Raw genomic sequence first — 26,362 nt, 5'->3', positions numbered from 1 at the left:
CTGTACACACCATTGTAAGATCACAAGGATGAGCTGATGTAGGAGGTGTGTGCGTGTATGTGTGTGTGGGGGGGGGGTGTGCAGCAAGAAAAACCAGACGGCTAGTGTCAGGTGATCCACAGACTCCTGTACCGGGCCGAGGGTCAGAGGTCACGCAGACAGTGGGAGAGCTGGGAATACTTCAAAGCACAAGGTGTCCCCCAGAGAAGAGCGGCATTCAAAGGAAGCATCGCCAAGCGGAGCCCATGTACGTGCCACTCTACCCCCCTGCCCATTTCTGCTTTTGAAGATACTTTACCCTAAATCATTACCAGCACCATGAACATTCTACACAAAGCATTATGGGAAGGAAAGTGTTACCATGTCGAGGTTCCGGGGGGGGGGGGGGGGCAAAACGTACCACCATGCACCATCTGACATCCTGTAGCTGTTACTTATATATTCCCTTTAAACCAGAACTTAAGACAAGCACAAATACTTAGAAATATTTAACTAATTTTATTTGATAATCCCTGTACATACATATCATAGAATAAATATTACTGTGTTTACATTTTTGCTACAAGATATACAAACACTCCAGGAGTATCGGCACGTCCTCACAGAGCTCTAGGTTCCTGAAGCATCTGCAAGCACAAAGGGGAAGTTTACTTGAAGGTAAAGTGACATAGTAAAAAACGCTGCCCCCGGGGGTGCTTGGGCACCATTGCGCCTTCCCCTCAGAGAGATAAACATCCCAGGCCTTGTAACACTATTGCTTTGTTGTTTCTAAAATTAGCTCCGCATTCTGCAGCCTTTCCCTTCGGAATGGCAGGATTAAAAAAAAAAAAAAAAAAAAAAAGACACCGAAAGCCACAACTGGATCCAGATGAAGAACACAAGAGTGTTACGTTTGAGTCGGATTTCATTTCATTATTCAATGAGTCTAAAAGCAGCCACTGGAGCCCTCAGTAAACAAGGCGAGACCTCAGAAGGCTTTTGAGGTGTAAATGCTGAAGAACGCTTGCAGCCTAGTTTCGAATTCATAAAAACTTGAGGTCCAACGAGTGCTGAGGAAAGGGAGAACGTGGATCTGGACTGAGACTTACCCCTGGTGCTCTGGGTGGGGTTAGAGGAATGGCCGGTCAGGATGGGCGTGGCGTGTTGCTGAGCATTGGACTGCGATGGACAGATGAACACAAGTCAGTGATACAGAAGCAGCACAGGTGATATGACAGGTGCCACGAGGTCACTGATGCACTACAGTTTAGCTAAGACCATGGTTGGCAGAGAGAGTGACGTCCTTGCCCCCTTGTGGTGATTTTGCCAACTGCAAGCCCAACACAGACGCTGGGAAAAATCCTACGTAGGCTCTGCTAACATTATATATACTGTTGTAATATCACTTTTAGTGGTTTGATTTAATAACTGTTTTTCAAATAAATAAAGATGAAGTCTAAGCTCGGTTACCTAGTTAAATCAGTATAGCCATGAATGTCAATATCGACTACTGGTCAAGCAAGGTAGCCCCCCTGTTACTCCTCATGCCCCGTGCTGCCTGGCTAAATCCTATAAGGACTGCCCCATGATGTCATAACAGCTGGTGACCTCAGACACATGCCCTGTGATGTCATGACAGCTGGTGACCTCAGACACATGCCCTGTGATGTCATAACAGCTGGTGAAGGTCTTACATTTTGGGATAATGGTGGGGAGGGGCTGCTGGACTATATGACAAACTGATTTGGACAATAATAACAATCATAAAAAATTCTGAGCATGCCCAGTGAAGGACATGATATTTCATTAAGGAGACAGGGAGGAGCCGAGTCTCTCACCTGAGACCTGAGTGACTGCAACTCCCTGCAGAGTTTGGCCAACCTCATCTCCAGCTCGATGTTCCTCTCCTTTAACTTCTCCCTGTCCTTTCTCTCCAGGTTGAAGTCAGCCTTGTATGTGTCTGCCTGCAGGGGGTGGGAGGGGGAGATATTATTTTCGCAGAGTAAAAGAGAACTGCTGGGACCAAGTGAAATGGGGAATGTGCGAAAGAAAAGATGAATCCGAGTCGCTTCCTGCCTGAGTACACTGGGTACACTGTAGGAAACTATGGGACTATGCAGCACCTGTGTACATTTTACTACATGCTGTACTTGTATAACTATGTACATGACAAATAAAAGGAAGCTTGACTCTCTCCGTGACTGTTTGCTGTCGACCGAATCTGCCTGACCCTGTTTCCCGTTGAAGTACTCTCTCCCTGACCATAACTCCTATTGGCTGATCCTCTCCCTGATGGTGTTTCCTCTTAACCGACTCTCTCCCTAACAGTGCTTCCTGATGACCGACTCTCTCCCTGATGGTGTTTCCTCTTGACCGACTCTCTCCCTAACGGTGCTTCCTGATGACCGACTCTCTCCCTGATGGTGTTTCCTCTTGACCGACTCTCTCCCTAACGGTGCTTCCTGATGACCGACTCTCTCCCTGATGGTGTTTCCTCTTGACCGACTCTCTCCCTAACGGTGCTTCCTGATGACCGACTCTCTCCCTGATGGTGTTTCCTGATGACCGACTCTCTCCCTGATGGTGTTTCCTCTTGACCGACACTCTCCCTAACGGTGCTTCCTGATGACCGACTCTCTCCCTGATGGTGTTTCCTCTTGACCGACTCTCTCCCTAACGGTGCTTCCTGATGACCGACTCTCTCCCTGACGGTGCTTCCTGATGACCGACTCTCTCCCTGATGGCGTTTCCTCTTGACCGACTCTCTCCCTAACGGTGCTTCCTGATGACCGACTCTCTCCTTAACGGTGCTTCCTGATGACCGACTCTCATCCTGATGGTGTTTCCTCTTGACCGACTCTCATCCTGATGGTGTTTCCTCTTGACCGACTCTATCCCTGACGGTGTTTCCTCTTCACCGACTCTCTCCCTGATGGTGTTTCCTCTTCACTGACTCTCTCCCTAACGGTGCTTCCTGATGACCGACTCTCTCCCTGATGGTGTTTCCTCTTCACCGACTCTCTCCCTAACGGTGCTTCCTGATGACCGACTCTCTCCCTGATGGTGTTTCCTCTTCACCGACTCTCTCCCTAACGGTGCTTCCTGATGACCGACTCTCTCCCTGATGGTGTTTCCTTTTGACCGAATCTCCCTTCATGTCATTAATGCAGAGTTCTGCCAGGTGTTTACAGGTGAGCTGTGTCACACTCTGGAGGTGGACATACTCATACCTGCCACCTGAGAACTTCCAGCTCCTCCCTGACCTCCTTCTCCCGTACAGCCACCGCCTCCTGACTTTCCATCAGGACCTGCAGGGAAAACAGGGGGGATTATGGGAAACTGTGGGACTATGCAGCACCTGTCCCCACTCTAGAGAAAACATGGTGCTGATTCAGTTGAATCAGCAGTGGAGGTGACCAGTTCACAGTGGCACAGATTACAGATCATGGACACACAGATATACATTTCCTTCTTTACACAGAGGCACACACACAAATTGCCTCTACCATGTATCCTGGCAAACCCTGGGAAGGGAGACCCTTTACTGGGTGGTCACTGGGCTGGAGGTATACTTCCACACACTGCCAGTTCCCCTTTGGCAGGAACACCACCCCCTCACTGCACCCTGAATCTGAACCAAGACACACAAACCCTCTCCAAGCCTACATCTAAAGGAGAGGTCCGATTTCCATCTCCTCCCAGACACGCGTGTTTGTCCAAATCTGCACTTCTAATGATGTCACGGGCCAAATCTACCCAAATCCACAACAATCCCATACTGCCTAGCATTTTATCTTGTATTGGGTTGTCATTAATAGTTAGTAATCACAAGGGAGCCTTCTATTAAATACTGCTTCAACAGCTAGGTGTTTTACAACAGCAAAGCAGGACAAGCTCTCAGCTCTAGAGAAGCTGAAGTCTTCCAGGACTTTGCGGAGTCCTGCTTCAAGTGTTGCGTGTGACACAAAGCCAGCTACGGAAAGCAGTATATTAACACCCGCTCACAGCCAAAGAAAAAACGTACTGGGTAAACAACGGGACTCGTTTCTACCGCCAAGGAAAAAACTGGAGCGGAGGTCCATTTCAATGTGGAAACAGCGCGATTTACACTGTGCTGTCAAAAAAAAGTGAAACCCCTTTTTCACACGTCGTGTCCTGTGATATCGGATCATTTTCCGCTCCGTATTCCACCCAGAATCCCCAGGGCTCTGTGGTGCCGGAGCCGGCAAACGCCCAACAGGGCCAGAGACGCAGACTCAGGTTTCTACAGGACCGGACCGGCTCTCATCCAGATCCAACACCACAGCTTTGCCAGGGAAGTCAGGCCTCAGTTGGTTCCCCCATCCATAAATCTTCGCTTCAAGTGGAGCCGCACGGGACATCTCAACGAAGCGGCGCACCGTCATCCAAACAACTCTCTAACCACAGACTCACACACCGAGCCACATGTGATAAGCTGGGCCCTTAACCCCCATCGGCTCCAGACACTGACTGATCCTGATCAATTCTATGTTGCTTTGGTTAAAAGCATTTGCTAAATAAATTAATGCAAATGTAAATGATAACACATGTGAACAAGTACTGCGGTGTTTAAAGCAACAGGAACAGCGTGATCATCTCAGCATCACACACGCGCAGGAGTGAAAATATACACAAAAGCAGGCACATTTACAGGCTGACCTGTGCACACAACATACAGGCACTCCCACAATCTCAAACACCGATCAGAATCCTATCTCCACATCTGGAGGAATTTGTGCTTTACACCTCTGGTGTATATTTGAGATAATACAATGCTATGATATGGAATCACTATAGGAAGTTTATAAGAGTATTTGCTTTGTAGATTCTGTGAAAGCAGTCAATAAAAATAATCTCTGTGATTTAAAACAATATAAAAAAGCTTTAAACAGCTTGGTATACAGTAATAACTATGCAAGGAAGACAAACAAGCTTAGGCTAGAGGAAATGGTATTTTTTAAATAATAAGCATAATTTTAAATAACTCTGATCATTTATAGGTTCAAGTTTCCAATTCTAAGTACTAAATTCAATTCCACTCTCATTAAATATATATCAGCGACTTCCACCCTGTGGTCAAAATTGGTAATGCACATAGCAGCGACGAAGGTGCCAGCCGCAACTTAAGCCGGGAAAATTGTACTGTGCCCCGTGTGGAGGAGAGTGGTAATGCAATGGAATCTATCAGCAAGTCCACGGCAAACAGTGTAAAACTGGCAATTAAAACCATGTAAATTGGTAAATTAAATAATTCTGCTGCCTTCGTATTAAAGATTTCACACACGCACTCGGTGAATGCTGTGCTTGAACAAGAATAAAATTACCTGATTCAATCGCCGGATTTCACTGGTCTGTTGCTGCCCTCTTGTGGTCAATGTCGCGATCTGCTCTGTAAGACGCTGAACTTGCTTCTCCGTTTCCCGTAATTCTGCAATCTGCTCGAAGTTTCGGTTCTACAGTCATACAAAAAAAAAAAAAAAAAAAGAAAGCGACCAATCGGATTTTTAAACAGCGGCTGATTGTTTCTGGTAAGTCTTGTCCTGGAAATACAGATATTGAAATTCAACTGTTGTCATAAAAAGAGACCTATGGTGTCATTTGAATGACATTAGATACACGAATACAAACTGCCCAAACAGATGCTTAATGTTCTGAAAATACAAGACATATTTAACATTGTTAGCATGAACCTTCACTGGCACATGTGCATTTTTCTCCACTTCAACTACTGATGTTCATTAGACAGACTTTTAAATAAATATATGCCACTTGGATTGACTGGCTCAAGGTATTTGTAATAGCTGTCTTACAACACATCAAGGGTGACGACCCTTTAAGTTTACATGTGCAAATATCCTGTGGGATGTTCAGTAGCCTGGGGATTAGGGCTTTTTACGAGGACAGATAACCAGAAGGTGTGTAAATTCTCACCTGTGGCTTGTCCACGGGGGGCCTTCCCGCTCTCACCTCCCTGTGGTCGAGTTCCCAGGTCGCCAGCCTGCCCCGCAGCACGTCTATCTGAATAAGGAAACGCATCGTGGTCAGTCCCATCTCACGAGTTTGGCGGTAAACTGCTTTGGAGTTTCCACTCTTTGGGTGATATCTGTGAACTAAATAACCTGGTGATATTCGGAGCCTCTGATTAGTGCATCACCATGATCGTCCCTCACGCAGCATGACTGCCCTTTATGCAGTCACACAGCCTCTCTCCTCCACTCATCCCTCCCGTTACATGTGGTGCAGTGCCATTAAATGCCATACTTTTAACATAGAGAGTAAATACCCAACAGACCTTTTGCATATAATGTCGTTTCAAGTATTGGCAGTATTCGTCCCACTTCTTGTTGATGTCCAGAAGCTTTGAACAAGACAACAAAGAACAAGAGCAGTTAGGCCCAAAGACATTAGGATTAGATAAGATGAACTTTATTGATGCCAGGGGGAAATTCCTCACATGAGTAAAACCTCACTGCAGGATATGTTGTGTGAAGAATCTGATCCTGTAGGAACCTATCGCAACATGCATTTGAGCACCTAATTCTATGCACCCCCCCCCCCCAAAAAAAAAAAAAACAAAGGAAGTACTTCAATTTGGCTGCATTTTCTTAAGTAGTCGACTGCACCGTGTCCCACTAGGGGAAGGTAAACTTACCTCTTGTCTTTGCTTTTCCAAAATGCCGATGCGTTGAAGTAGATCATCAGGCCTTTGGGTCACACTTCCTTTGATTTCCTGCAAATTTTAAGTTATTTAGCATTAACAGATACATTGTCAGATATATCCCAGAGTGTATCTGTAATGCTGTGTGACGTTCACTTTAACATAGAACCCTATATGGAGTTATGCACATGTAAATTCACTGTCCTAGTCACAAGCCAAAGTATGCTGTAATTTACCAGCAGTTAATTTGATTTTTCTAAGGCACTGAAATTATTTACATACTAATATGAACACTTTAACTGTTGAACTAATTATCAAATTGTTGCAATGGAGCAAACCAGCCTTTTATATCTATAGATTTCCAATTTCGAGTGGTCCCTGAAACATTTCCAGTAGACTTCCTTCACGTGATTTCATCCTTTTAGAACCCCAAATGTTAAATGTTGCCAGACCACCTACAATCGGCCCACCCGGAAAATGCCCGGTGTGACGGACCAGATGAGCAGCCCTGCTAAATCCTACAACCCCGTTAATGAAAACTCTCCTTTACGTGAGCGCCCTGCCTGTGCCTTTGCACGGTATTAGCTCTGATTGCTGGATCGGAGTGTCTGTACGTGAGCTCTTACCACGCCGTTGATTCCGGGGGATTTAGCTGACATCCTGCCTGCTGCCCTGCCAGACTCCTTCATTTCTTCCATCGCAGTCCCGGTCTTTCGTAGGCAGGAGACAGAGAGTATTATAGCACACGCGTCCCCACTCTCTCGGTACTTATAGCTGAGAGGTAGCATGCTGTGGGTTTGCCCCGTATGTCGAAATGCGATCAGTACATGCTGTCCGCTGGAAATCACGTATTACAGAAACGTTGCGTTAAGGAAGTTCTGCCCGGCAATGGACTGCATAAAAATTCACACGACTTTAACGAGAGAGTGTGTCGCACACAGGCAATTTCGGATACTTCCTGCCAGTATATGACACTTTGTACAGGAATTTTATGGAAAGCGATTACCGTCCTTTGAAAAAAAAAGTCCATGCTCTTTTTTGCCAGACTTCTTTCAAGTTGTAATAATACATAAAAATGCCCAGGCGTTACAATAAATTGGCACCATAATAGTGCGGAGAAATAAAGTACTTGTCCAGCATTGTAATTTTTTTTTGTATTTTTTAAATGCTATTTATCACCGTAAGCTACTGTCTATTTTAATGAACGTCAGGTGTTCGCTTTATATAGTAGACTACCGAATAAACCTTAAGTGCCCGTTTTTCAAACATCTAATTAAGTATGATTTTTAATGACATATGAAAATATAATACAGACAGCAGAGCAACTACAACTTGCATTCAGCCGATATTTATAACAATGTATTCGCTACCCAGACGACGGGATTTAATCAGTTACAACAGGGATTCACTGACTCAATACGCAAAAATGCCACGTATAGAGCAGTCGATCTCAAAAATTGCAGCATGAAGTGGCCGAGGTTGCGGCGATGACTCAGTTTGCGCCGAGTGTCTATGTAAACGATGACGGAGAAGCGCACGCCGTTTCCTTTTAGGCTTCGCCGGGAACTGCGTTCCAGGGAAGAGCGACTGCGCTTCTTGCGCAATGCAGGAAAATTCCAGATTGCTGGGCTGCTTACAGGCCACTTAACACCCAACAGCATATCCAGTACTTCTAGTTACTGGAAGTTACTCTCACCTCCGGGGGTCTGTGATCTTGGTGGGACGACTGCGTGGCTGTACGCCCGATTCTCTCCAACAGCCTCCTGTCCAATTCTACCGCATAACATCTAAAAAAGCATCGAAAGAGCTCAGCAAATAGCAGATACTGGTACATGCGGCTTTGAAAACTGATGAAAGTAAACAGTTTGCTGCACTAGTCATTTTATTATTAAAATAACAACACTGGCCACTAATACTATCACTAAAACTACGCAAGAGCGTAGGTTTGTTTTCAGGATTGGTAGGGACCCCCAATTCCCCTAGACCCCTTACATATATACCACAATACAGGTAGTGACATGACCCTATTGTCCAAACATAAATCTATGCCCCTGCTACTAACTTGTACTAACAACATCAACAATAAAGTATTATAATTATTATTATTAATAATAATAATAATAATAATAATACTATTATTGGGAAAGTACATCAGTTTAACCCATCATCAATGTATCCCGTAGACAGATAATCCAAACGGGTCAGACCAAGGAAGAACCCACCGTGAAGGGGGACTCACCTGTCAGGCTCTCCATCTCTCAGCATCTCCTCCATGTACATCCAATCAACCCCCCCGTGCTGAAAGTGAGAAAGCCAAAATGTTAGCACTGGGCCAAGGGCCTCTTCATCACGCCAGTGCTGCCCTAAAGCTGACATTATCGCGGACTATTACTGCCGGATGTCGGATTTTGGTAAATGCTCGTACGGGGACCCTGTGAAAGACCACGGTGACTGGAAGTGAGAGCGCTGACAGAAGCGGGCGGCACACACGTCAGCAGAGGACCAGGACCGATAAGGCAGTCGCTCAGGGTTTGACTCAGAGCTTAGATGTGGGGTCTGTGCGACCTGTGCTGCTCCAGCCTGACCCAGTGCGCTTCCCCAAGGCACGGCAGGTCATCGAAGGCCTAGAGTGACCGCCACGCTACGCATGTGTGACGATGAGCGCGAGCAGACAGCCCCAGAGAGGCGTCACCAACCTCCAGCGGCACCCTTGGCGTCCGCCGCCGAAAGCACAAACGGAAACCATGACTCATGTTTTCTTTTGCTCTCTCTTCTTATTTTCCACCACAAAAAGAGGTCCCCCTTTAGGTGGGAGGTAAATAACGCACCCACTCAAGTCTCCCCTAAGAAATACCCCAGCTCTCTCCACCGAACAAGAAATGCCTCATTTCTTTGCACCGGGGCTTCTTTTACGAAACATGGCCCATTGTGTTTATCGCCCCTTATAGGAAACACCCACCCAGCCAAACGCGCGGCAGCACAGACAGGCCCCTGTAAACACATGTCATATACATACACACACACATTCTAATTTCTAATAATACTATTTATTATTTTTGTTCATATTTCGTAAACTTTATTATTGTGGACCTCTCAAGAGCATTGGCAATTTAAAACTATGGATATGGTTTCCTCATTTGAAATAACAAAATTGCTGATTTAACTACATTTTGAGGCTGTGGTTCAGAACGTAGACCTCATTATAAACCTAGACATCACTGTTGATTCTTGGGCCAGGGAGTGAACCTGAATTGCTCAAGTAAAACAGCCAGCTGGACAAATTGTTTGTAAGTAGGGTGACCACCTAATCCATGTCAGTCAGGGGCGACACTATGAGCTATTCTAGGTTTTACAAGTTAATTTGAAACTGAAAGGCTCTTGTGCATGGCTAATTAATTAGTGTTCTTGTACTCTTACTGGTTTTTTTCCTTGATTTAAAATCTAATCCAGCTGTTTCACATTAACTTATCTGACACAGGCATGATTATAGGAGACTGACCAATTAGCACACAGCAAGAACTCAGTGATACAGTGAAATCCATGTCCTTTTAATTGAAATAGTAGTTTACAAACCATGTCCTAACCTAACTCATAGTGTCTCCCATGGCATGGATTAGCGGTCACTCTATTCGTAAGATTGGGTACTGAGAAACTTCGTTCTTATCATGTCAAGTGGTTTGAATGAAAATAAAGCCGATAAAGCTGATTCTGAATGCTTATTAACATAAAACGATTCACACTTACCATCCCGTGCTCAAGACAGTCCATTGTGTTCCTCTAAAAAAAAAAAAAACAACAAAAAAAATGTTCGTCCTGTACTCCAGTAAAGACGATCGTCTGTGTGCGTCTCTGTGCATGTGCTGCGTATTTAAATGAGCCACGCCAAAAGGGAAACCCCAGTCTGCCGCCGGGGAAGACCCGCCCACGCAATCGTTCAACTGAAAAGACCACAAAAAAAGAGGAGGAGGAGGATACCCTGTCAGGCCCGTGCGCTGGTGGAGCAGCGCATGCGTGGGCAATGCCCGGGGACGAGCGGGTTGCAGCATGGGAGTTTTCTCACCTTAGGCTCCGTATGCCAGTAATACCGTGCCTTTACTGTAACGCCGGGGTCCTGCCGCTTAAAAGTCAACAACGTTTCGGTTTCCGAAACTAAACTGTGCACCATTATAACTTAATTAGTATAAATTTCGGTGTGTGTCACCGTTGTGTAAGTCCGCGATAGACCATTCAATACCATAGTATTCCATAACACCGAAGGAGGGGATTACTCGTGCTGACTTAATGTCATTACTCTCACCAAAGCTCTAAATGTCATACGTTTGTATGCAGCCTATATAAAACGTTAATAATTGTCCTTCGTATCCTGAGTAATATCAGTCCTTGTTTTCTTTCTCGGGTTCTTGCTTGAAGCTGCCTGAGTCATTGCTGATACCTGTCACGAAATTGAAAGGGAGGGGGAAATTTCTGGAAGCGAGCCTGCCCTGCCGGTACAGTCATTCGGCGCGAAATGCGAGCTTCGACCACAACCGGGGCTCGGATCTTCTACTGCTGCACACACGGTAGGAGCTTTGGTCAGGTTTTGCTCCATGAAGATCATCAAGAAGGGGGGGGGGTTGGGGGTAAAGTGACCTTTAAGTTCTTAAGCATGATGGGGGTGGGGTAATCATAATGGCATAGGTAATTCCCATTCACCTCGTATTTAAAAGTGTATATGTGTGTGTGTGTGTGTGTGTGTGTGGGGGGGGGGGGGGGGGATTATGATTTAATGTCAAATGAGATACGGTGAGGGACCCTTTGGCTTAACAGGGTAGCAGACCCAAGAGGTTTCTCACTCATAAAGACGAGGGTAGGTTGTTACTGTTATAAAAACCTACACATTTGCAAAAATGGTTACGCAACGTTTAATGATATATTCGGAAGCGGAGGTGCCTTTTGAAGCATCTTTAAAAATGCATTGATGATGAATAGCCTACAAACGAAGTATTTCAAACCAATAAAACTTTAACAAAAGCCTTAATTACAACTGTGTTTTAATTCAAAAGGGTGAAGTAAACAGAAAAGTGGACGTGAGACACACACACCACTTCAGAGCAAGGAGGAATCACCATGTTCCCATAACTAGGAGATGCGGACTGCAGTCAGCTCCTTTCCTTACCGCTGCCGTCAAAATCTCTTTCGCTCTCTGTCGGTTTAGGTTTCGCTTTTGTTTCTCGCCGTTTCACATGGTAAAGCTCAGGGTGTTGATTACCTCCCCCGACATTCCCAGCAGATACGGAGACCTCACGCTCCACCGATCATCCACAGCTTCCTCTGCTGTCCAAAATCCCACAACGACCGCGGTCAGAAGATACACGCAAATCCATAAAGTTGCACCTCAGACACCGCCGTTTACCCCAAACTAACATAAATAACCTGAACTGTTTTCGGTAAATATTCAGTCATGTTGTAGAACTCTTGGCACTATAAATGTTATATAAAAAAAAAGAAGCAGCAATTTCTTGCGTTTGGGGTAGAGTATGCTTGGATTAGGTACTGCCCTGTGGAAATCCATCCATCCATCAATCCATGCATCTTCAGACCACTCGTCCAGGTGAGGGTCACGGTTCCTGTGGGAATCTCTGTTTACAGTAATGTCCGTGCATTTTGCATAAGCAAATGGGTATTTTGAGCATCCTTGTGATTTGATTACTTATACACCAGGCTGCCCCCCCCCCCACACACACCTGTTATACGCTCGTGCAGGTCTTCCTATTCGGAACACCTCGTCCCATAGCTTATTGTTAGTGGTTTCAGCAGAATGTGTTTGAAAGGTCACATCCTCTTGCTTGGTGTTAGTTCCTATCATCCAAAGAGTGATTCAGACCATATGCAGGCCGCAAGCCGCCACAGAATGGCCTATTTACCATGGGAATGTGACTGGGAGAAGCTGGGCATAGGCCCCTGCTCAAGGGCCCATCTGTGATTGGCTGCTGACCACAGGACTCCAACCAGACACAGTCACAGATTGCAAACCCACTGAGGACGTGACATAATAAGGTCAGATGACCTTTATTAATCCCACAGATGGGAAATTTGCATTGTAACAGAAGCAGAAAGAACAGAACAGTACAAGAGGAGTAATAAAATAGCCTTAATACTATATATGCATACACATATATCACTGTTTCCCCCAGGTTTACAGCTTTGGGAGGGCAGACGGACACCGACAGGATTCATGGTTTTCATGTGTTTCTTCTAATGACAGCAGTAAAAAAAACACAGATATATTTGTCTGCTTTTCAGGTGGTTGACGTGACATATTTTCCAATGCGCGCTCTCTGTCCGCTGCTGGGAGTGTGCTCACCTGTGTGTGCACGCACATGTCTGTATGCATGTGTGTGTGTATATTTACTAAGTGGGCATTTTTAGATCCTCATAGCAGCAAACTAAATTATTAAAGCAAATAGCAGCAGGAATTGAATATTTGTTAACAGCAGAAATGACAATATTAGAACATTTCGCAGACTCCTATATGAAAAATCATTGCACTTTATCAGTCCTTGTGTGTGCTTGTGTGTGTGTGTGCGTGCATGTGGTCAACTGCATGATATTGTTTATTGTAGAGTCTGACAGCAGCTAGACGGAACGACCTGCATTATCTCTCCTCCTACCCCCTTGATTGGATAAAGCTCCCATTTGCCATTCCTGATTGGTTCATTTCACTACTATTCACCATCAGACCTGACCAGGTCTGAGATCCAATCCCATAATTTTTCATAAACAATTCCCTTATAGAATCTATATACTTACATTTACTTACGTTTGTTCCCTCCACTGACTTCCTGTAGCTGCCCGCATCAGATTCAAAACGCTGATGCTTGCCTACAAAGCCAAAAATGGACCAGCATTCTCCTACCTAAAAGAACTTCCCACCCCGCACTGCACCACACTCTCCAATCCTCCAGCACCGCTCGACTGGTCCCACAGTCTCTCAAGGTGCAAAGGCGGCATGCATCTAGACCCCTATTATTCAAATCACGGTCCTCGAGGTCCGAGCACTGTTGGTTTTCCAGCCTTCCTTTACCTCAGAGCCAGGTGTGAAGCCTCTGACCAATCAGGATCAGTTATTATTAAACTAACTACCTGGAAGAACTGAAAACAAGGCCTGGATTTGGAATCGAGGTCCAGATTTGAAGAGCCCTGCGCTAGACTCTTCTCTTTTTTGGCACCTCTGTGTTTGGAATGAACTTCCCCTAGATGTCCAAACAGCTGAGTCATTGGGTGCCTTCAAACAATGACTAAAAACCTACCTCTTTCAGAAGAACCTGGATTAGCACTTCCAGGATTATATTCTTATTTAAAGAAAAAAAAAATACCAACAGAGTTTTTAAAATGATAGTATTCTTAGCTGAGTTATATTGAACCAGTATCAGAATGTATTTACTGATGAGACTTCTAAGCATTTATGTAAGTCACCCAGGCTAAGGGTGTCTGCCAAATGCTGTATATGTACTTTTCCCTACACTGATGCGTTGTTTTCATTCTTCAGTGGGTGGGGGCACAAGAGTCCCTCGGTCACTTCTCATTCAGAACGTTTGAAGTTGGAAGCATAGAATTATCCAAAATATCTTGGTATGCATATCAAGACATTGTGGACAATTCTATGCTTCCAAATTTGTTGGAACAGTTGGGGGAAGGCCCTTTTCTGCTCCAGCACGACTGTGCCCCAGTGCACAAAGCAAGATCCATAAAGACATGGTTGGTGAGCTTGGTGTGGAAGAACTTGACTGGCCTGCACAGAGCCCTGACCTCAACCCCATAGAACACCTTTGAAATTAACTATAACGGAGATTGCGAGCCAGGCCTTCATGTTCAATATTAGTGCCTAATTTCATAAATGCTCTTCAGGATGAATGGGCAAAAGCATTCACAGAAGAGTGTTAGCTGTTAAAGCTACACAGGGGGGGACCAACTTTACACTTTTACAAATTCATGGCTACGGATTTAGAATGGGATGTCATAAAAGTTCTGTGGCCAGGTGTCCCAATACTTTTGTTCAAATAGTGTAGTTAGGGGTGGTTGATATTGCAGTTGGGGTGAGATCCTTTTAGTGTTGACACCTACCCTGAAAACTGGGACCTGTTAAAGCAGGGCTGGCCAATCTTATCCGCAAAGGGCCAGTGCGTATGCGGGTTTTCACTGCAACTCCCTAATTAGATTACTAATTAGAGGACTGATTGGCTGAAGAGTCCTCATACCTGGGTTTGAAGAGCTGACCTACAGGTTATCCCAAAAACAAGCTGTTTAGTGGTATTTTACCTGATGATTAGGACCTCCCCTCCTGCTCTCGATCATGTTCTGAATAATGAGGTTAAATATATTGTGGTGCCATGGGGCAGTCATGCCATATACCCTGTGCTGCTTGTATATGTACTGTAACTGTGTTACTTAATGTGTGCCTCCGTGTATTTAACCCTGAAATTAAATGTTGTACCGACTGTGTTTTACTGTGAACTGTATGTCATGTCCTGTCTTTAAGTTGCACCATAGTCCTGGGAAATCCTAGGTCATATCACGATACACAGCATGTATAGATGATATGATGATAAAAATACTGAAATTTGATATAAACAAACCTTCACGGCCACATTCAAATTTACACACATTGTCTGAACCGTACCAGTTATTCCACTAAGCCAAACGTGCCATGCTTGTCACTCTTACATCTACAGGATAGCAGACATACAGAGTTGCAGATATACATACATACAATGTAAACTGTATAGAAGACGCAAGCATCACTAAGCCGGTACTGTTAGAGAGTGCTATTAATTTGGCTGTTGACATGGAATTAGAGATCTAGAGTGTGTAGTTTAAGGTGTCAGTGATAATACCAAGTTAGTGAAAGCAAAATACACACACTACTTAATTTGGATCCATCTCCTCTACAGTCTGATTGGCTATATCTCTGAATCAATAATTTTTCTTTCAGCCTTCAGACCTTTTTGTGTAAGTAAATCTCCCATGAGAGTCTGTATTGTCCTCATGTACAGGGAGGGGTGAGAGGGCTGGCATGGTAGGCCAGGAAGCAACAAGCTGTTTACTTATATTTTACATGATTGGGATCTTAACTCATGTTCTTGATTGCCGGGGGGGGGCTCTTGTCAGGGAGTGCTTTTAAATATATTCATTTGTTTGTGTTTGTCCTAGTTGGCCTTATGTCTGTGCCACTCTAATATCGGGGATGACAGTCAGGGTGGTGTGCCTTATTAGACTCCATTATCCTATGCAGTGTTGTGATTTTTTTCATTTGGAGTGCACTGTACCTGTGTATCTTTTAGGAGAACTAAATCAAACGAACTGTGATCCCCGAAAAGGTCATTTCGCCCGTCACTACTATCAATCCCACGCCCTCCGTGCAGGTCTGGATCACCCCGAGCCGTTATGCCAAGGCGGAAGTGAGACACGCTTTACCAGACCCGGTTAGACTGAAGGCTACACTTAAATTCAAAGTTAAAATATGACCTTTAGCAAAAAATAATAATAATTTAACTGGTAGGTGGCACTTTAACAAGAGCGAATTCTAAATATAAATGCGGAAATACGAGGTACGCTTTAAAATGAAACTGAAACGAGTTAAAAAACCAGCAGCGTGCTTTTGTAGATAGTGTAGCACACATAAGGTCATATAAACATCATACTGGTACCAGCTCCATAAATTGCGGAATCCTGAATTTAAGCAATATGTACCGAAACGTAGGGTATTATAACGACTCAATGCAGACTACTCACGTTTCCGTAGCAGCACGCGTGTAATGGTACGGCTCTGTCGGCCATTAACCCTTACTAAAGGTAATGTAATGATCTTAAGGCATCTGGGGCTTAGCTCTGGTTATCAAACTGACAGCATGGTTGTTAAAACGTCTGAGCTAAACACATCAGTCTGGTCTAGTTAGGATTCTCGCATTTTGAACATACTAGGTAAGGTACCAGGGCAAACGCTCGCTATAGGCGGAAATGACCGAGGGCAGCCGAATGACCTGTGGAGGGGGCAGCTGCTCGACGGTAAATGCTGGCGACGGGGGCTGTGGCGGCGCTCAAAAATTAAAAGCAAAAAAGAGAGGTTGTTTTCTTACCAACTGGGACAAAAGGGGCAAATGCTCATACATCCTCAGTGCCCCCAGCTGATGCTGAATGATCATCAGTTTCGGGGGCGGGGCGAGGAGACTAAGTATTGTGGGTAATTGTAATTTCAGTTGAAATGCCTTGGAAAAACAGGCATTTCACTCAAGATAGCATCATAAATAAATTCATTATTATTGAGCCGCTTCCCCAGCGTTACGGTACTCCTGAGTCCTTCATCGACTCGGTTTCCTGCAGTCAAAGCAGTGGAAAGGAGCAAATCGAAAAGAAAAGCTGTTTAAATGGGCAATATTCTTGATATTTTTCTCCTTTATGCACTTCAGCTTTTATTTATAGTATTGGTATTTGAGAATGGGACACTCATTACGGGAAAGGTACCTGAAAAATACCACGGAGTTACAGGGACATTAGCTAGACACATCTCCGTACCAGGGTAGTACTGTCATGTTACATATAAATAAAAGTGATAAATATATCTGTAACGTTTTGGAAATTCACCCGCAAAAAAAGCCACAGCATAACACTGAAAATTCAGGCTGGTCCGCATTAAGTTTCAGTGAATCACGACGTAGGAAAGAGTTAAACAATGGTGGAATTCAATCAGGGTATTTCATATCCACAAATGCTTAACTGCAAAGGGTGTGTTGACATTCAGCAGATTAAATGTCGCTATGACGGAAAGACATAGAAAAAACCCAACTTTTATTCTTAGAGAGGAGCAATTAGAGCGGACGCAGGTAATATTTTCTGGTCTATAAATGTAGTGTTGCTGAGTACTCCGTGATCCTCGGGTGTTGGACCACGGGCATCGCCGCCATTAAATCTGAGGGGGACGTGTCCTCCTCACATTTCATACACACACACACACACACACACACACACACATTTAACATAAAATATTAGTTTTATGCCAGTGTCCCCCCCCACACACACACACATTCAAAATGCTTCTGACGCCCCTGCCTGGGACAGAAACCTTCAGAAACTGCTGTAGTATCAGAAACCACCATCTTAACTGACCTTCCGGACAAGTTTGGATTAGGTAATGGGAGCGTTTTTCGCGCATACTGTTACACCCAATTCAAATGGGATCCATGTCATTACATATCTTTCTTTTTCCTCACATGGGCTACAGAAGGCACCCCTCCACATGCACGTGGCAGCTAGGCTGACAGGAGCTATAGAATTCTGTCAGTCCAGATGAAGGGAGTCCTGGTATGCGAACCATATGCTACCTGTCATAGGTATGGTGGTGAGTCACCGTCAGTCGTATATGTACAGAATGGTAAGGAGCGCACTCATCGCTGAGCGTTTCACTCTCAAATTCCTCTCAGGTTTGTCATTCGCTATGAAATGACGACTTAAGTGTGGAAAAGCGACACACACACCAGGAGTGTTTGAAATTATCCGAAAGGACATAAATCTGTAATATACTTACAGCCCCTTCACATGTTTTCGCCTGGTGAAAATGTGGTTAATTAATCCTTACAAGTCAAATTAAGAGTCGGAATTAAGCTGCTTGAGTAATGCAAAAGTTAATTAGTTCTTTATTATATCGATCAGCGGTTACATCCAGTGCGGGACACTTGCGCCTGTGCGTCCCATGGTGAATTACACCGGTTTTTATACGCTTTTCATATCTCTTCTCAAAGGAGACGTCCCAAGCATCATCCTTTCCAGATCAATTGCAATTATGGTGCTTCCCTTTCCGGGGCTCCGGTAGTTTTCATCCATATTAGTATATTAGTCTTACCATTATTCCCTCGTCTTTGGGGTCCACTTACTCCCCCACCCCCGTTTGATAAAGTTTATCAATTATATTTTGCAGAAGCACGATCATAGAAAAATGGCCACCACGATGTTTTTTATACTTATGGCAAAAGGCCCAAAAACCAGGCAAGGACACAGCGATGGAGAACCCAGGCAATATGCCCAGAACTACCGTGAGAACTCAGGTGTTTCTTCAATAATAATAAATAGTAGCAGTCTTTGGAAGTTTTAGCTAGGCACACGTTGCTTAGCTGCAGAGCCTTCATCATGGCGATGAGCTGCAGAGCTAACGAATGCACATATTCATACAACCAGGGCTAACATAGGAAACTGATACAGAACCTTTGGGGCTAACATTAGGCGCAGAAACACTTATTTTGGTTACATTGTGCAGCAGTAATTGGTCTATGTTCTCTAAAGGTTACAAGATTACGTTGTATTCCGCGTGCTACATCTTTACAGTATTGTCCTAAGGGTTAGGCCTACATTCAGTGTCATACAGTGCTAAATAATATTCCATAAAACACTAGTGATTTGGTATTAAAACTTATGCATTTATAGCTGCAAAGAATCGGAATTGTGAAATTTGTTGCGATCGGTTTTTTTTATCATTCATTTAATCATCTCACGTCAAGCAAACGTTGGCAAGCTGCCTTCCGCTAGCGGGAACTAATTTGTATGTTTCCCATCATGCTTTTGCTATATGTGTTGTGTTGTGTCCACATGTCCCTGTTTATGACTATGTCCTGTTGCGTGTGTCGTGTGTTCCTTACATGTAATGTCATGTGTGGTGCTTATGTTTGTGAATGTTAATGTAATGGATGGTGTACCCACCACGGCTTGTTGTGGTGGTTAAGGGAGTTAGCACGGTGGGCTGTGATGGAAGTAGAGAGAGTGGTGGGTTGTTGTCGTTGTGTAGTTTGCTGCATGAGGTTTTTTTAGAAGGCTTTAAATACGAGGGCATGTTATGTCGAGCTGTTCTGGGCGTCACAGTATCATTGCAGCGTGTGGGTCATTGATTTAGTCGGAGTCGGCACCCTGATTGTAGTTTGTGAGCTTGGCCGAAGCATGAGACGGGGAGGAGCGGGTCTGATCCCAGGGAATCCCGAGGTGGGCGGAGCAGGGAAATCTATCAAATAATGCACCTCCAACAAATGCAACTAAATAAACCAAAATTCATTCATAATACTGTAAATATAGCTACAATAGGGGTATACAAAGCAGCCGATATTTGTATCTGTATTTGTATTTGTTGAGGGGGGAAAAGTATTTGTATTTGTATTCGAGTAAAATTCAAAATAGGCGTAAAAATCCATTTTTTTTAGTTACAATTCTAATTTACGTTATAGTGTAAGTATTCTTTAATTATATCCATTATAATAATTATGGATATGCAATAGACAGAGTAACTTAAACGTACCATATAACCCCCACAAGTGCATACAATTCGACACAACTACACAAGCATTGTTTTAACCTTTTTAACCGAACGGTAAGGTTACTCTGTCAACAGCCAATTGTCTAAATTACCGAGCTAACAGAGCGAACATGAGAGCACCCGACTGCAGACGTCAATAATGCAGCGTAATGGAATAATCTCGCGATCAAACTCTGCTTCACGAAAGTTATAAACTGCCCCCGGAACCCAGTTAAAGGACAAAAATCGATTCAACAAAAATAGTGATGCAGTTAAGTCTTTTTTTTTCGCTCAGCCGAGCCTTCTCTGTTGCTGTATGGAGCAGCCTGTGTCAGTCACCTCTTTTACATAAAATAAAACATAAAATATTAGTTTTATGCCAGTGCCCCCCCCCCCCCACACACACACACACACATACACACACATTCAAAATGCTTCTGACGCCCCTGCCTGGGACAGAAACCTTCAGAAACTGCTGTAGTATCAGAAACCACCATCTTAACCGACCTTCCGGACAAGTTTGGATTAGGTAATGGGAGCGTTTTTCGCGCATACTGTTACACCCAATTCAAATGGGATCCATGTCATTACATATCTTTCTTTTTTCCTCACATGGGTTACAGAAGGCACCCCTCCACATGCACGTGGCAGCTAGGCTGACAGGAGCTATAGAATTCTGTCAGTCCAGATGAAGGGAGTCCTGGTATGCGAACCATATGCTACCTGTCATAGGTATGATGGTGAGTCACCGTCAGTCGTATATGTACAGAATGGTAAGGAGCGCACTCATCACTGAGCGTTTCACTCTCAAATTCCTCTCAGGTTTGTCATTCGCTATGAAATGATGACTTAAGTGTGGAGAAGCGACACACACACCAGGAATGTTTGAAATTATCCGAAAGGACATAAATCTGTAATTCATAATACTGTGTCAGTCACCTCTTTTACTCCTAAAAGTCACTCACTCACTCATCCGGGCATGCACTGCGGTCTCATGAGGAAACGCAGCTTTTTGATATGAAGTTTTTCTTGTTCCCGAATACAAATATTTTTTAAAGTATTTGTTCGAAATAAGTATTAGTAAAAAACACGTTATTTGTGCCTTTCCGAATACCGTATTCCGGTTCGGCTCCACTCTTAATATACAATTTCACAGACATTTCTTTGTATGTTTTTCTGGTTTGTCCCAAATCGTTAAGAATAATACGCCACCAAGGTGAATTTGCTTAGTTCTGACTCTTGGCTGACAGTGTTGGGGGGGGGGTGCATTGATAATTTCAGAATGGTGCTCAATTTAGAAAAAGGAGGAAAGAAGAGGAGAAAAAAACATGCAAAATATAAAGGTTTGTAACTGTTTCTTAGCCAATAGAGTAATAGTGTAATAATTTGATTCTCCTTTTTTTCATTTTTATACTATAATTTATTTCTATTTGTCTGTTACTTGTTTTTTATTCACAAATCTTATTTTGTATATATTTTTATGTTTATATAGTTTTAAATGTATAATTGTTTATTTGTATAGTTCTAAATGTCCTAATTGTTGGGAGGGGTGGTAGGGTGCTGAAGGGGGGGTTACCCATGAAGGGGGGGTTACCCAGGGTGCCATACAGCTTGAATAACTATTACTTACGTATTGGAGTTATAAATTGTAAGTTTCTGTGTTTACATTACTGTCATTAAAGTTTTGCTGTTATTTATTTAAACCATGTATGAAATGACTACAATGCTAAGTTTATGGTCACTAAGGTCATGTAAACACATATAAATACTGGTGAAATTTCCTGTATTTGTTTACTGCTTTTCCGTGATAATTTCAGAAGTTGGTGTTTTACCTGTTGTGGATGTGGTAACAGGCACTCTCTCGGACAAAGTGATGCCCTGCCCTGTATTTGCATATTTATCCTGGCTAATTTTCCAGGCCTTTCCTGTTTATTCAGATGTCTGCATATGATTAAATCAATTCCTCATCAATTTCATTTCTTGATCTGAGGGTCTGCTTGAAATAGACTGTGAAGCCATGTGTCAAGAAACCGAAATACATGGGTGACCCTTTTACTAAAATCAAGTGCGAAAAAACACCATAACTGGCTTTCACCATAGCCTGGGGCCAAAGGTTTTACTTAATATACATATGAATTATACTGATCGCTAGCAATTGATGCATCAATCCATCTATCAAAGTATCTGTCCAGGACAGGATTGTGGAGAGTTTAGAGGGTTTGCAGAAAATCAAATGGCACAAGGCAGAGATACTTTTCCATCTAAGATTTTACCAAAATATTTCTCCTTTGTTTATCTGCACAGTGTATGTGTGGAGTTTACACGGTCTGCCTGCGTTACATGATTATGCTCATACAGTCCAAATAGTTAGGTTACTCTCTAAATTTCCATCAGTGTTTGATTATGTGTGTGTGTGTGTGCCCTGTGACGGCCTGGCACGCTGTCCGCGGTTCGCCCAGTCCCTCTGCCCTGTGACGGCCTGGCACACTGTCCGCGGTTCGCCCCGTCCCTCTGCCCAGTGACGGCCTGGCACGCTGTCCGTGGTTCACCCCGTCTCTCTGCCCTGTGACGGCCTGGGGACAGGCTTCAGGTCCCCCCTGTTTTGTTACTTCCCTCTCGCTTCAGCTTCTGCATATTAGCACATGGGGAAGTGAGTGTCAGTTTCCACAGATCTGGGATCAGTGATACACTAATGGATCCTCTGATGCTCCTGTTTCTTCTCATTGCTGGGCTCACAGGTGAGTGTCACTCATTACAGTGGAACTGAGTAGAGATCTCTCTCCTGCTCCTCCACACACTGTCAGATACAGTTTGGAGGTCATGATGTCAACTGTAAAATGATGGTGGTCTTAAGTAAAAACATCTTTGTCTTGGATATTGGAAATACTTTTCACATTCTTACAGATGTACCATGAATCAGGTTATTGATACTATAAGACTAATAGTTAAATATACTGTGGCACTGGGCAGACCAAGACATTGCGGCAGTGAATTAACACGGATTCACATGAAACTGCTTTTTACTTACAATCATTAAAAGGACCACACACACGCAACAACACAGCGAGACCATGAATGGCAGGGAAAGACGGGGAAGTTATTCTAAGGACAGTAAGTCACACACACGGCGGGTAATTACACAATGGGTAAGACACGCGAAGATCAGGCAAGACCCGAGTACAACCACTGTTAAAGGCAAACTCGACAACTTGATACACAGCACAACAAGTATTTACACTAACAAATACAAACAGGGGCTATATACACACACTCATGAGGCATTCTGGGACATACAGTTGCCTCTGGCTCAACAATACTGTGTGATACTGTCATCTCTCACATTTAGTGTTTAAGCAGTAGAAAGACTCAGATAAAATGCAGATAAACTGTCCCTGTCTCTTGTATCCTTTGGTTTTGTGTGAGGCCTGCGATCGATCTTACTGGGGTCATTTCAGCAGCACAGGTGGTTCTGTGAGCAGACAGCCGGGATGCCATCAGTCATTTCTGTGTGACAGACAGAGGGGTCTAAACTCCCAGCTTCATGTGCTACTGGGGCAGGTCTCTGTTTATCAGGGGTCAGGATCAGCATTAGGGGTTGAGACTAGACCTGGTTGTCTTTCACCCTGCAGCAGGTTTGGGGAGCTAGTTACCCTCTAGCTGGTAGAGACTGGGGGCAGCGTGGGGGCCTCACACCTCCAGGCTTGTGGTTTCCATATCCGGCCCCCAGCTCTCTGTCCTGTTTAGTTTTAGATGTTTATAAAAAGTATGGTAACATTAATATAAGCAGGTAACTGGCTCATATTTTATGCATAGTGTATTTTATTTTGAACTGTGTAAAAATCACAATGTTTGTTCCTAATCTGTGTGTTCAGGTTCCCCATGGCTCTCAGTGGACAAACAGGAGGTGACGGGTGTGGAAGGAGACAGTGCCAGTGTTCAGTGTCGCTATAGAAACAATTATGGTCAGAGGATGTAGTGTAAGATTGGGGGCTCCTGTGCATCAGAGAGATCTGGGAGTTTGGATGGGAGGCCTGTCCTGATCAGGGATGACAGAGTAAATAAAGTCTTCAGTGTAACAATGAGGCAATGCTGGTTTGTTTGAAATGCCTTTATATATATCAGGAGTGTTTCAGTTTATGCTGAAGCCATTTATTTGTGCATGAATCTCTCAGGGTCAGAGGAAGCTGGGGGGTGTGACCTTTGTGGAGCAGAATGCATCAGAAGAGCTATAAAATAAATGGTTATGCTAACTACAGTGAGGCCTCTCTCACACAGCCCTGCTCAGTCTGTACAGTCACACCATGAGACTCAAACACAGAGAGGTTGATCTGCAGTGTAGGATTGTCTGCTGGGAACCTGTACAGCCAGTGCTTTGTACCGCTGATGGCCTCTTCTTCACAAGCGCTTTACTGCCACCTGCTGGTCACATTTTAATATTGGTTTATTAATTAGTGAAGGTAAAATTGTATCAAATCTCATTGCTTATTAATTAAGCAATGGTAATTTGATGATTAACTTTACATTTTGTATTGTTCTGAAGTTTTTATTAAAATTGAAAGATTTCTCATGCTTCAAGTAAATTATATGTGGTTTGCAGGTCACTCCTCCCTGTCAAATCCCAACAATCAGTGACCCTCTCAGACTGTGATGTAACACAAAAAAAAACTCACAGTGCAATATAATAGAATAGAAAACATTACAGTGGGCTGTGAGATTTAAATGAGCTACTTTAACATATAAATTACTTTGGACAATCATGGTTCCCAAAACTCTATATTGTTACAAATGTCTTTGCTCCAAAAAAATGAGGAAGAATCGAATGGTCACGCACATTAACGGACGTTTAAAACAATTTAGCACCGTTGCCTAACATCTCTAACCCTCTACAGTCCAAAAACATACTGAAGTGAACAGGAGCTACTAAACTGCCCATAGGTGTGAATTTTGATATATGTAGCAGAATTTTGTTTATCAACTAGAGGGCAGCAACACATAGGAGATTCTCTAATAAAGGGATCTGATGCTTCAGGAAAGAGCTGCAGAGGAGACACCCAGGTATTCCAGTAAGACAGGGGTGAGCAATCTTATCCACAAAGGGCCGGTGTGTATGCAGGTTTTTGGGATAACCTGTAGGTCAGCTGTTCAAATCCAGGTGTGAGGTCTCTTCAGCCAATCAGTCTTCTAATTAGTGTCCTAATTAGGGAGATGCAGCGAAAACCTGCATACACACCGGCCCTTTGCAGATAAGACTGGCCACCCCTGCAGTAAGGAATGGATTAATATCAGATAGATCCACCATCTGACTATAACACGCAGTATTTAAATAGAATTTCAACACACTCAGTGTCAATATTAAATCCATGATATGTGACTTTTTATGACTGATGAACTTCGAAAGCCAAAATATATTTGAGAACAAGGGCCCCCTTTATGTATGAAACATCACAGTGGTTGCATCACTTCCTGTGTGATGTATAAAGTGACCCTTCCCTCTTTACTGTGACTGCTGTATGTGAGCATAGAGATGAAGCAAAGTTATGGAGAACCAAGGTGTGAGTGTCAGTCCTCACAGATCTGAGGTCAGTGAGACACACATGAGGTTCCTCTGATGCTCCTCTTCATCCTTTTCTTCACTGATGGGCCTCTGGGTGAGGATCACTTACTCTGGGACAGGGTCTCTCCCTCTCTCACTTCACCAATTAGTGTAGTTAAGTTGAAGAGACAGATAACTGACACATTTCAGCAAATTTTGGATGGATGGATGGGTGGATGGATGGATTATCCCTGCTGACAGATCAAATACTCCAAATAATCACAAATGAGCTGCTGTGCGTATAAATTCGTAAACTGTGATGACATGGATTTATGCCTCCAACTTTGTGTCAGTGAATTACATGCTAACAGCAGTATGACAGCATTAGATTACGCACAATGTTTAGACCAGGAAGTTAATCTGGAAAAAAAATCTAATTCACAGATGGAGGTGTGTATAGTAAGAGGAAATCCACCAGGGAGGGGTTCCTAAGAGAAGGAAGTCAGCCCAGATCAGGTTCCGCCCCCCAGCGAATAGGCTGCCTGGACGCTGAATGCTGGTCCAGCTAGACAGCACAGAGTGATCTGGGTGCTGCATAATTTTAGAAATGATTGCAGTGTTTTCTGTGTCCACTATGTGGCAGCAGTTCACAGAAATGTTCAAATTCATTCCACCTGTAGGATATATGCTGGATTGACAAAGTCTGCAGAAATCATCACATACCACTACCTCCATGTGAAGTGAATCAATGTGCTCATCACCTGACTTTGACCCCCCCCCCCCAGGGATGACTCCCACCCCTGACTTACAGAGATACAGTGGTACCTCAGAACTCAAATTTAATCCACTGAGAACTCCGGAT

The 26,362-nt window shown here is 43.8% G+C and overlaps 1 protein-coding gene and 1 long non-coding RNA gene across 6 annotated transcripts; one reads left to right on the top strand and one right to left on the bottom strand.

Moving 5' to 3' along the window:
* Positions 1–483: 483 nt before the first annotated feature.
* On the bottom strand, positions 484–16,864 carry LOC111857148 (TNFAIP3-interacting protein 1-like). Of its 5 annotated transcripts, none has more exons than XM_023837686.2 (12): positions 16,774–16,864; positions 8,898–8,956; positions 8,355–8,445; positions 7,285–7,368; positions 6,653–6,730; positions 6,293–6,358; positions 5,932–6,018; positions 5,325–5,453; positions 3,210–3,287; positions 1,818–1,943; positions 1,089–1,158; positions 484–626 (listed from the first exon to the last, which is right to left on the bottom strand). In XM_023837686.2, exons 1-12 carry the CDS (start codon positions 16,837–16,839, stop codon positions 610–612), a joined length of 951 nt encoding a protein of 316 aa, XP_023693454.2. In that variant the 5' UTR covers positions 16,840–16,864; the 3' UTR covers positions 484–609. The 5 variants fall into 5 exon arrangements, with proteins under 5 accessions (XP_023693454.2, XP_023693459.2, XP_023693456.2 ...); XM_023837691.2 differs by lacking the exon at positions 16,774–16,864 and adding an exon at positions 16,678–16,744; XM_023837688.2 differs by lacking the exon at positions 16,774–16,864 and adding an exon at positions 16,430–16,657.
* LOC140588683 (uncharacterized) lies at positions 10,705–15,373 on the top strand. Its single transcript, XR_011989837.1, has 3 exons — positions 10,705–11,217; positions 11,701–11,795; positions 11,928–15,373. It is a non-coding gene; the product is annotated as an uncharacterized lncRNA (long non-coding RNA).
* Positions 16,865–26,362: the final 9,498 nt, after the last annotated feature.

The sequence above is a fragment of the Paramormyrops kingsleyae genome, chromosome 4 (genome assembly GCF_048594095.1).
Source record: "Paramormyrops kingsleyae isolate MSU_618 chromosome 4, PKINGS_0.4, whole genome shotgun sequence".
Taxonomy (NCBI): Eukaryota; Metazoa; Chordata; class Actinopteri; order Osteoglossiformes; family Mormyridae; genus Paramormyrops; species Paramormyrops kingsleyae.
The sequence above is the reverse complement of the archived record's forward strand: the minus strand, read 5'-3'. Positions and strand labels throughout refer to the sequence as shown.

Coding starts and splice junctions, on each gene's coding strand:
- LOC111857148 (XM_023837686.2), bottom strand. CDS start 16,839: ATGATCATTCAGCATCAGCTGGGGGCACTGAGGATGTATGAGCATTTG. Junction 8,446..8,897: donor AGAGATGGAGAGCCTGACAG/GTGAGTCCCCCT, acceptor ATGCTTTTTTAG/ATGTTATGCGGTAGAATTGG. Junction 5,454..5,931: donor CCCCCGTGGACAAGCCACAG/GTGAGAATTTAC, acceptor GTATGACTGTAG/AACCGAAACTTCGAGCAGAT.